This window comes from Musca autumnalis, unplaced genomic scaffold, assembly GCF_047663935.1.
Source record: "Musca autumnalis isolate F117 unplaced genomic scaffold, ASM4766393v1 scaffold_1, whole genome shotgun sequence".
In the NCBI taxonomy this organism is placed as follows: domain Eukaryota; kingdom Metazoa; phylum Arthropoda; class Insecta; order Diptera; family Muscidae; genus Musca; species Musca autumnalis.
This window is the reverse complement of record NW_027411644.1, coordinates 291,467,522-291,479,215: the sequence shown is the minus strand read 5'-3', so window position 1 is coordinate 291,479,215 and position 11,694 is coordinate 291,467,522. Positions and strand designations below refer to the sequence as shown.

Genomic DNA, 11,694 nt, shown 5'->3' with positions numbered 1-11,694 from the left:
CTGTCAATTACATTGACCAAAACTTCTTTCAAAAATTATTTCCCTCCACTTTGTTTTTAATAGAAATGTAAAAACACAAAGAAATTTGGTAGCTTCATTTCGAATCGGTAATGGAATTTATTCCCCAGAAAAAATTCCCCTTTATAACAGCAGACGAATTGGCATCCCTAAACACAAAGTGGCCCCCTTTTGATGCGTCATCTTTCATATTGCCGCCGACGAACACCAACAAAAAAAGAAAGAAAAGCAAAGTAATATAAATAGACGAATGCTTGAAAACAAACCATTTTTTTTTTATTTATTTCAGACTTACAATACACAAGAGTTAGGTTATAAATATTTATTTTTCTTTTTAATTTCTTAGTTTCTTTCACGGGTCTAGGGAAAAAGCCGGTTGATTGATAATGCAAATTAGGCTAGCTACCGCCACAGCACAACAGAGTGAGATGTTCCTTGTAGTGACCACGACCCCACCCAGACATAGTTTAAAATATATAGTATATTTAGCGATTTTTTGATCATTTATGCAGTATTGTGTATATTCAAGCGGAAAATATCATGAGCACAGAAGAAAGTTCCACCCAAGGGCTTGAGAACAAAGGTCTGACAGTAGGCATGTGGAGGGTCTTCGTCGCACTGCAAACGACCCAGGACATTAATAAGAACACCACCGTCAAACATTGGTTGTGAATCCACGGTTGTAATCACTCTGGTAATCTTTTGGAACGTAAGACTTGTGATTTTCTCCATAATTTTTGTTGCTCCCTGCATTTGAAGTCCTTCGAAGGACATGAATGAATCAGTAGCACTGTAGAAATTTACCACATTTGGTCTCTGCAATGGATCATCGAACATGGCGTAATATTGTTGGACAAATCCTTTGCCAATATCATCGTACAGTGGATTTAGAGCCATTATACAAAAGTTATATTTGTATATTTATGGATAGATATATAAAAAACGTATAAAATTTCAGCACTTGGGGTTGGACGAAATGATGCTGCCTTTTGCAAAAAAATAAAACTAAAAATTCCGACAGACACGTTTTGGTGAGATTCGCTTTCTGCAAATTTGTTGTTGTTAATGTGCAAAAATACAACCCTGCAATGTTATACAGTGGTGGCAAATCACAGTTACGGCTGTGTGGATATTGTTTATATGGACAATCTGTCACTGTTTAGGGATGTTTGTTGTTATTTTGGTCTATGCAAATGGATATTAACTTGAATTTAATAAGAAAAATCCATTGAAGAAGGAGTTTTTAAACGTACTTTCAACAAAATCTCGTGCTTTCCATTGAGAATGCACATCTGCCGCCTTCAATTTCAACCCTGTGTTTACATTTTTTCGTTTGACAGTTGACAGCTGTCAAAATTGCCATTGTGGATTGTGTGGATTTCATTAATCACATGACAGCACGTGAGATGTCATTGTGAATTGTACTAGTTCAGAGTGAATTTTTCTTCGTACTCCATCAACGTCGGAACGCAGCTGACTGGACTGGACCCTCGGAATAGATAGAAAAACATTGCAATTCTACAAGAAAAATTGTGTGTATAAATTGAATATTTTTCTTTTACCCCTACAAAAAACAGTGTTTTATTGTTGTGTGTTTTCGCCTTTTTTATAGCTAGAATTTTTCTAACTGGGCGAGTGTGAAGAAATTCCAATCGGAACCAAAGAAAAACAAGTGAAAGCTAATTGAAAAAGAATCGTAGAAACAAAAAACCAAGACAAAATGTCCATGTCTGCATCTCAAGCTCAAAGGGAGCACGTCTTAGCCGTGTCCCGAGATTTCATTTCCCAACCCAGATTGAGTAAGTAGAAAAAAAGTATTTGCAAACGACGAAAAATATAAATTTTTACATTCGCAAAAAATCTCAAGGAATTTTTTCCCAATTGAAAAAAAAGTGCAATGTAAAGAGTACATCACCACCACCAACAACAACAAGAACGAGAAAATGTCAAGATAGTGGTCGCCATATTATATTTTGAACGTATACAGAGATAGAGAGTGAACCAAAAAAAGAGAGTAATCCAAACGTTACGTCTACCGTTTTGTATTGAAAAGGGGGTGTAGAAGGAGGATAAAAATGAAAGAAAAAAATCAATAGAATCTTTTCTTGCCAAAATTTTATCCCATTTTTTCTTGTATATCCTAAGGTTTGTGACACAGTGGGAGTTTCTTCGTTTGGTTGATGTTATTGTGTTTCGTTGCAAGGCCAAATCAAGTGTTTGACCACAAAAAATTACGTACTGAGTTGTTGCTCTTTTGAGACATTTGACTGTCATACGCGTAGTAACTGCTTTTTTTACTCAACGTCATGTGACTTGTTTTTGCTTGTTAATGGCAGAGCTACCAATATTTTGTTTTTGCTTCTAATCATGGGATTGTTAAAAAAACTCACATCTAGAAAATGTTTTAGTTTTTAAAGTGATTTTTAGATAACTTCTTGAAAACAAAACTATTTTAAAGCAGCTAATAGGGCATAGTTGGGGATCAATAAATAACACAGTATATTTTCATATTATAATAGAATAGTAAATCGCTATTCTGTATGGAATAAGTCATCCAATTGGAAACGCTTTACTAATTCCCACTTATATGTAAGTCTTCAGCAGATTTGTATACTATTTTGTATGCAATCGAATAGTACAACGCATTCCATTTACTTCGGCATATACGCAATGAAATTTACAATTGAAATCCATGGGATTTCGAAAATGTTTAAATAAATAAAACTTCAAAAGAAAAACATGTAAACATGCTCTTAAGGCGCGTTTATATGATAAAATGCTTTATCTAGATTTATTTGACTTACAATGTGTGAATGCATTTGTCAAACAAATCGAGATATGACAATTGTCACGACAATAGGTCTGTCTTTATACTAAGAGTCTAATTAAAGTTCTGCTTAGGGGCTCACCTTGATCTTTTATAAAATACACACCCATTCGTAGCTTCTGTTGAACTGATAACTATAAACAATTTATCATACCTACCAATTCATAGCCGATATACATACATATTTTCGGAACTTTAAGAGGTCCAATTGTTATGAAGTTTGAATCTAAACAAATTGGAACAGGAACATATTTTCTCAGTATCAGTCTAATAAATAATCATTATAGCGGCTCCTCTTGATCCCACTCGTAGCTTCTGTTGACCTGATAACAACTTTACGCAATTTTCATAACGTTAAGAGGTCCATATTGGCTTCTACGTCGTTTAGATCAGTTTAAGAAATATGTATTACAATCGGAAGGAGTTTTATATCAGCCCAAGTGGTGCCCCTAAACTAGTCTTATTCACGACTGATGCACTATGTCACAAACTTTTCAGGGAAAATGTCGGAACATCAGTCCCACCGGCTGAAGTAGTATAAAGTAATGATAATTTTGTTATTAATAGTTGCTATATTTTCAGGGCTTTAGTATGGAAATCTATATAATAGAATGTATATCATTGTGATCCATTTCATCAAACACTAGCTGTGTGGTGCGCCTCAACTAGACTAACTTCTGATAGATGAGGCCCTGTGCAAACACGACGTCTTTCTCTGTAATAAATTATGTATTTTGACCAGTTCTGACTTATGGTACCTCCAAGATTCTTCGATCTTTCATACACGATATAATTTGTGGATAATTCTTTATTCCCCTCGTATGTCCTTCCATTGGGGATACTAAAATACTGCTTCCGGGTCGGACAAATGAGATCTGGCTCTTTCGAGAAACACTCATATGCATTGTACTTCGGCAACATTTTTCAGAAATCTTACCTTTGTTTGCTGACTATGGTAAATCATGAAATTGGCCTATTGTAGAGGCACCTAATATCTACATACCCAGTTTATATCAATCAGTGCAGCCTAGAGAATATAATATTACTTTAGAAGTCAAGCCTACCAAGGAAGGGCAATTTGCCCTTGTCGTAAAATTATGACCTTGTGTTATGGAAAATCTATGGAGTTAGTATGTTAAAAGTAGCTTAAGATCCTTCAAATAGAATTTGCATTGCATGCTTCCCATTACTACCCTAAAGTAGCTTCCTTATCAGAAAGGGTATTAACCTGATACTAAAAAAACCCTGTGTGCTAGGCTTGCTTTCGAAATCTGGGAATACCCTATCCGTTGGAGATCACAGCTGGTGTGGTAGCAAATATTTCAAGGTTCTATTAGTGATTTAGGAGCATTGATGAGGCCACCACTCCTCTAGGTGTCTTATCTAAAAAAAAACTAAACACCTCCTCTTCAGGTTGTATCTTGTTTTATAGAAAATCTATTGTGTTTGTAGGTTAAGACTTGCCTAAAATTCTTCAAATGGTATTTGAAGAGATAAACTGATTCTGAAAAAGACCTGTGTGCTAGGCTCGCTTTAATACACGTTGTTTAGGGTATCTTGGAAAGACCCTAGAGAAACCAAGAAATTCGCTACTCCTTGGAGTTTATAGCTTGTGTACTAGCAAATGTTTGAAGTTTTGAGGTTAACACCCTTTCAAGGTTTTATTATTGATTTAAGAGCATTGAAGAGAACACCACGTATCTAGGAGTCTTATCCGAAAAAAACAATGCACTTCCTTTTCATTTTATACCATGCTTTGTAGGTATTCTACGATGTTAGTGGTTTAAGTTTTGCTTAAAATTCTCTAAATGGCATTTGATGAATACATTTTCATCCTCCATATTACATCGGATCGTCACATTTATTTGTGTCGATGCTACTGTCCTGTTGTCATTCCATTTTCCAAAGATTTCTTGTAAGTTGGCTCACCAAGAAGGTTTCAAGAACCTACCTTGAAATGTTGTATTATATATGTAAACTCCTTTAACATCTTCCATTTTCTTGTACTTATTAAAACATATTTTTTATAAATTGGTTAAAAAATAAGGTTATCATTTGTATGCTTTACTTTTTAATTTGGCATCTCTAAAAAACCCCAAATATAGGTTATTTCACAGCCCCCACCCCCAAACACTTGTTATCAACGGATTTGTAAAATTCAATTTGTCTCTCACCATACATATCTCTCTTTCTCTCAACTGCCAGACTCTTTTTCTTTTCGTTTATTAGTGTTATAATGTTTATGAATAACTTACTCCCCATTCGTGGGGATTTGTTAGTCAGCTGACTTTATTACTTCGACATTTTCAATTCACTGCTTATAAGTTAGCGTTTTTTTTTTGGAAGCAGTGGCAATTTGTTTTTTTTTTTTCTTCATTTCATTAATTTTGTTGATTCTTCTTATCTAAGGTCTCAATGCACTAACTGTGATATCGTCGATATAGTGTGAGTGAAGAAGAAGCTCTTTTTCACATGTCAAATCAAATGATTAACTTGGTTTTCTTGTTGTTGGTGTTAAGGTCTCGGCATTTTTTTAACCTTGTCATGTGAAATAACATTTATCTAATGTTTTGTTTTTTGTTCTAATTACTTTCAGCCTACAAGACTGTGTCCGGTGTCAATGGTCCCTTGGTCATTTTGGATGAAGTGAAATTCCCCAAATTCGCCGAAATCGTCCAATTGCGTTTGGCTGATGGTACTGTACGTTCCGGTCAAGTATTGGAAGTCAGTGGCTCCAAGGCTGTTGTCCAAGTGTTCGAGGGCACTTCCGGTATTGATGCCAAGAACACACTATGTGAATTCACCGGTGATATTTTGCGTACCCCCGTATCTGAAGATATGTTGGGTCGTGTGTTCAACGGTTCCGGCAAACCCATCGACAAAGGTCCCCCAATTTTGGCTGAAGATTTCTTGGATATCCAAGGTCAACCCATTAACCCCTGGTCTCGTATCTATCCCGAAGAAATGATCCAAACTGGTATCTCTGCCATCGATGTGATGAACTCCATTGCTCGTGGTCAAAAGATTCCCATTTTCTCAGCTGCCGGTTTGCCCCACAATGAAATTGCCGCCCAAATTTGTCGTCAAGCTGGTTTGGTCAAGGTTCCCGGCAAATCTGTTTTGGATGATCATGAAGATAACTTTGCTATTGTTTTCGCCGCTATGGGTGTTAACATGGAAACTGCTCGTTTCTTCAAGCAAGATTTCGAAGAGAACGGTTCTATGGAAAATGTGTGCTTGTTCTTGAATTTGGCCAACGATCCCACCATTGAACGTATCATTACACCACGTTTGGCTTTGACTGCTGCCGAATTCTTGGCCTACCAATGCGAGAAACACGTCTTGGTCATCTTGACCGATATGTCTTCTTATGCTGAAGCTTTGCGTGAAGTATCTGCTGCCCGTGAAGAAGTACCCGGTCGTCGTGGTTTCCCCGGTTATATGTACACTGATTTGGCTACCATTTATGAACGTGCTGGTCGTGTTGAAGGTCGTAACGGTTCCATTACACAAATTCCCATTCTTACTATGCCTAACGATGATATTACCCATCCAATTCCTGATTTGACTGGTTATATTACCGAGGGTCAAATCTACGTCGATCGTCAATTGCACAACAGACAAATCTATCCTCCAGTTAACGTATTGCCATCATTGTCACGTTTGATGAAATCTGCCATTGGTGAGGGTATGACACGTAAGGATCACTCTGATGTATCCAATCAATTGTATGCCTGTTATGCCATCGGTAAGGATGTACAAGCTATGAAGGCTGTCGTCGGTGAAGAAGCTTTGACTCCTGATGATTTGTTGTATTTGGAATTCTTGACCAAATTCGAAAAGAACTTCATTTCACAGGTGAGTTTTGATGACATTTTGAATTCGAAGCTGATTGCAAAATATTTTGTAATAGAATAAGTGAGACATTTTTTAGATCCACCAATTTGAAGAAGAAAATCATTGGGGTATTTCCCATACAGGAATTCAAAGTTTTTGAGCAGTTTCGAAGCTTACTTAACAGAACGGGATGGTAGTTCTGATTATAATTGTTTATTACTTTTCTTTGGGAAGCAAATACTTACTGCTGTGTGCGATAATGCTTGGTCCAAGCTTTTTTAACATAGTGTTTCCTCCAAAATTTAGCCAGCTTGCCATAAAATCTAGAGTACGACCACTCCTCGTATCGTTTCAAAATTTCTGTTGTTAGTCCTTGTGGTCCCTGGAGGGAACCACCGGGAAAATAGCTCGAAAGCTCCAAATATCTGCAGCATTCTGCGGAATATTAGGTCCTCCCTTTCAGAAAATTTAACCGCATGTTGTCCTTATAGTCCCGATTACAGAAATATAATTGAATGGGACATTACACCAATCATGTCCGATGATTGTATAAATCGGTTCACTTCCAATTGTACCACTAATATTGCAATTTTTACGTCTGAACCCCCCTTCTACGCTTATTTAGAAATTTCTACTTAATCTTTGTGGACCCGATTATAACGATAAAATAAGCATCCATTGTATGTTGAATGTGTTTCGAACATCGATTCCATAAATCCATTCTTCTTCAAAAATTTCGTATACATACTAGCTTTTAATTATTTTTCGGCCATAGAGGGCCTTGTAACTTTTAAAAGATTCTCTCGTAAACGTTTTTCTATTCAGGGGCCTAATTACGTGATTCGATATCGAGTTGTTTCGACCCGAGTACTCAAAGTTGGGATGACAACATTCGTTATCGAGTAAAATTATCGAGAAATTGAGCATAAATTTGCGAGTAATTTCTCGTAGCCAAATGGCCTATCGTAAACAAACGAAATGAAAGATTTCTTATTGTATTTTTGTTTAAAATGTAAACAATTGTTGTTTATTGACGGGAAAAATGATATTAGTAAATAATTGTGAGCATTTTTACACAAAATAACAAGAGGAATTGGGAAAAGTCCTTTTCAGTCGTTTTGAGAAATTGTGATAAAATTAGAATTAAAATAAATACATATGCATGCTATCATTAACCAAAAATTAGTGTTTGCAGTCGTTAAAATACAAGTTGAAAAAATATGAATTTCTGCAAAACAAAAAATTATTTAATATTAATAGCCTTCATTTTATAGGTGAACAACTTTTAATAAACTGCATTTTAAACAGTTCATCCCCCGTTGTTTACCAAAGGAAATACTCTCTCAGAGAGGCTAAGTCAAAACACCCACCAAATTCTCTCATTTATTTTGAGAGAGAATTATTAAGGTAGATGTATTAGCAAACTGTAAAAAGAATGTCAAAACAATTTTGCAAACATTACTAATTTTCATATTTTCTTAGCACAACTTCATTCCGAAATTATTATTCAATGTATTCCACAAAAAATTCCACAAATATTTACTTTTTTCATCCATAATTTTGTTTTTTAGTTTTTGCTTTGAAATAAACACATTTTTTTGACATCTACCTTCATAACATTCCCTGAAGAACACATAGTTCGATTACCGGTTACTCTCGAAACATTCGATCAACGATTTCGATCGAGTCTTATCATGCCGTTTTTTTCTCGTGTCGAAAACTTATTCACGAGTAAATTCTCGATCGAATCGAATCACATAATTAGGCCCCAGATTTTTTTGCTACCAAGCTGTGTAACAAATAGGAATATAATAACCTTATAACAAACATAAATAAAAACTAAATTCCTGTCTCCGTTTCTTTTCCAGGGTAACTATGAAAACCGTACCGTCTTCGAATCTTTGGACATTGGCTGGCAATTGTTGCGTATCTTCCCCAAGGAAATGTTGAAACGTATTCCAGCTTCCATTTTGGCTGAATTCTACCCCAGAGATTCGCGTCATTAAATTCGTTCGTTTTCTAAAAACAAACACAACTGTTTTCGTCGTTCATTTTGTTTATTTTATGTTGTTTTATTAAATTTTTAGTATAAAAGAAGCAAAAAACCCCAAAAGCTTTGAAAGCTTTAATTAATTGTTGTTTAAACAAAGAAATGCAATAATTATTATCGTTATTAACAACAACAATAGTGAAAAAAGCACCATATTCAGTTATCATATAAAATAAAAGTGTGTTAAATAATATAATTAAAAAACAAAATAGTATTGATGGTGTCAACGAAAATGTTAGTGTCATTTTTTCCAAAAAAACAATCCCCCTTATACATATAAAACAACAACAACTTATTACTTGTAATTGTAAATAAGAGCGGAAAATGTAAAAAAGAAGAACACAAAACGCAATTTCTATTTTAAAACAAATCTTAACATCAACAACAACAAGTCGCCGCCCGTTTATTGTTTTAAAATCAGAATTGTAATAATGTGTTTTCTTTTTTTATGTGAGAAGTGAATTTTGCCAACTTCTCTCCATGTAGGGTTTAGTTCAAACTGTAATATGCAATAGCAAATTTGTTTTTAATTTATAAAGAAAGAAAAACATCATTTGCGTTAATACCACAACAACAAAATGTTTGTTTCTTTGTTAGTTTGTAAGTCCAACAAAAAAGAAAATGTATTAAATGTTTTACTTAGTTATTCCTTCCTTTTCTTCTTTTAATTTACTTTGGTGCTGTAGTAAAAAAACAAGAACATCAACAATACAACAGCTCATATGCACACTAGAATAGTAAGTGGAGTGGCATAAAAAGTAAAAGTAAATAAAACACCTCTCTCTTGTTTTAGAAAAGACAACTCGTTCGTAATATACTATATTCAGCATTCCAAAATAAAAACACATACAACTCTTTAAATCATCCTTTGTTTCCTTCTTTCTATTTTTTACTTTCGTGTTTGCTTTATTTTTTGAAATTGGAAAGTATTTATTCTTTTTTGTTTGTCCAAAACCCTCTTCTTTCATTATGCATGGTTTTTTATTCGCCTATTTTTAAATGAAATTTGGATATTTGGTGTTTATCAGTGTTAAATTTGTCATGGGATATTATTATTGTTGTATATTTTAACTAAACGCTATATAAAATACTACTTACTCGGTATATTCAGGAGTTCTGTAATAACAAAAACACAATAAAATATAAATACCTACATCTTAAAAAATATATGCATATTGTATAAAGGTTCTAACAGAATTCTATAACTATGATAATAAACAATAATAATAATTACAAAAAATACATTAATTCGATGTGTTATTGATCGTTAAAGAGAAACATTTCCAAATGCAATTTCAATGGGTTCAATGTTCTGCTTTGAACTGTATTATGTTCTATCCCTACGCTGATTCAAAACATTTGAGGTTGTTTCATTACTCAGCATTTCTCACTATTGGTTTAAAAATATGCAAATATTTGTCTTATTAGTATTTATATGATGTTATGAACTTACCCAAGTGCTTTTGTTTTTTAAAATTTGCCTTGAATTTGAATTGAAGGGAGCGCGGTAAATGTTTTTTAGAAGTTTGTTTTAAACATCCGAAATTACATCTAATTTTTATAAACATTGATTTAATACTTAGATGACCCTTTACAGAATGTCTGTTTCATAATCCGAACTAAGGATATTTTTTAAACTGTGACCGTTTTTACATTTTTATCAAATCTTGGATTTCGTGCTTGAAACACCATTCATCACTTGGTCATCCCATCAATAAGTGCAAATGTATATGCCTTTCATTATCTTGACAAGTTAAAACTTCAATCATTTTACTATATAGTCGATGTAGGTATATGTATTCACAATCAACGCAGATTGATCCAGGGTCGCTCGAAAAAATGTTCTCCCAGCCTACCCCACACATTTTAGATAACATTTAAAACAAAAAGTGTTACGCTTTGAATTCAGATTATATCGGTCCACACCTTCGGGTACCTCCTTCACACATTTTCAATCAGGGTGATTATGAATGTAAACTCCCCGTGAGTTTTGTCTTTCAGCCGTTTCAACTTAAAGGAAAAGGTGAGAAAACTCACGGGGAGTTGATAGGGTAAGTGCACCAGTAGTCGGCACTTTAAGGATTCTCGTATCTTCAGCCGTATGTCATTCCGAGTCTAAATATCCAATCAAATTAAATTTAAGTTTTTATGATTCGTTATTTTGTGTAGTTTTAGATTATATAAACATTTTTTTGATTATTTCTGTTCAACATGCAAAAAATACAATTTTAGTGAAATACTGCTTTTTCACCAGTAGTCGGCACCATTCCCCAATAGTCGGCATGATATGATCCAGTAGTCGGCATGTTATATTTAAATAAAGAAAAAATGCATACTTTACATTTTTTCTTAAATATTTGAAAGAACTATAGCTTAAGAATTAGTTATTTATACATTTCTAGTTTATTTGTATACATTTCTATTGATTTTACTTCAAAAAATAAGGGAATTTAAACATATTGTTTAAATAAATTAGTTCGTACCAGTAGTCGGCATCTATTACCCAGTTGTAGGCACCCCACAACGTACGTACTTCAAATCATGGCTAATATTGCTTAAAATCGCTAAAGTTCCTTTCAAATTGCAACTATTTTTTATTAATTAGCCTTTAAAGTATTTCTTTAGTATTTTTTATAATTTTTAGCTAAAAGTAATCGATAAAAATCAATGTTTATAACCCCATGCCGACTTCAGGCAAATTTTATATTTTTTTGTCCCTAAAGTCGGCATCAGCAAAAATTGCACAATTATAAATATTTTTTAAAAATTTCTTTTTCTGAAGGTTTCTTTTAACTGTTCTCTACCTATATAACAAAAATATTGTGGAACATTTCTTCATTTTAAAATAATTACAGAGCTTATAAGGTTAACATCTCCACAATTTTTTTCTTAAGAAACATGCATTTTCGGTTGTGGTGAAAAACACTCACTGACAAAAACTTAAATTTCGATATAATAATTG

At 33.9% G+C, this 11,694-nt stretch overlaps 2 protein-coding genes across 4 annotated transcripts; one reads left to right on the top strand and one right to left on the bottom strand.

Moving 5' to 3' along the window:
- Positions 1-257: 257 nt before the first annotated feature.
- On the bottom strand, positions 258-1,054 carry LOC141389700 (probable nuclear transport factor 2). The gene has a single exon (XM_073961615.1). It carries the CDS (start codon positions 913-915, stop codon positions 523-525), a length of 393 nt encoding a protein of 130 aa, XP_073817716.1. The 5' UTR covers positions 916-1,054; the 3' UTR covers positions 258-522.
- A 330-nt stretch (positions 1,055-1,384) lies between these two features.
- On the top strand, positions 1,385-9,972 carry Vha55 (V-type proton ATPase subunit Vha55). 3 transcript variants are annotated; one of them, XM_073961608.1, is made up of 4 exons: positions 1,385-1,550; positions 1,635-1,817; positions 5,442-6,703; positions 8,551-9,972. In XM_073961608.1, exons 2-4 carry the CDS (start codon positions 1,739-1,741, stop codon positions 8,686-8,688), a joined length of 1,479 nt encoding a protein of 492 aa, XP_073817709.1. In that variant the 5' UTR covers positions 1,385-1,550; positions 1,635-1,738; the 3' UTR covers positions 8,689-9,972. The 3 variants fall into 3 exon arrangements, 2 of the variants coding, with proteins under 2 accessions (XP_073817709.1, XP_073817708.1); XR_012409145.1 differs by lacking the exon at positions 8,551-9,972 and adding an exon at positions 7,186-7,411 and having other exon boundaries at positions 1,400-1,550; positions 1,631-1,817; positions 5,442-6,948; XM_073961607.1 differs by having other exon boundaries at positions 1,412-1,550; positions 1,631-1,817.
- Positions 9,973-11,694: the final 1,722 nt, after the last annotated feature.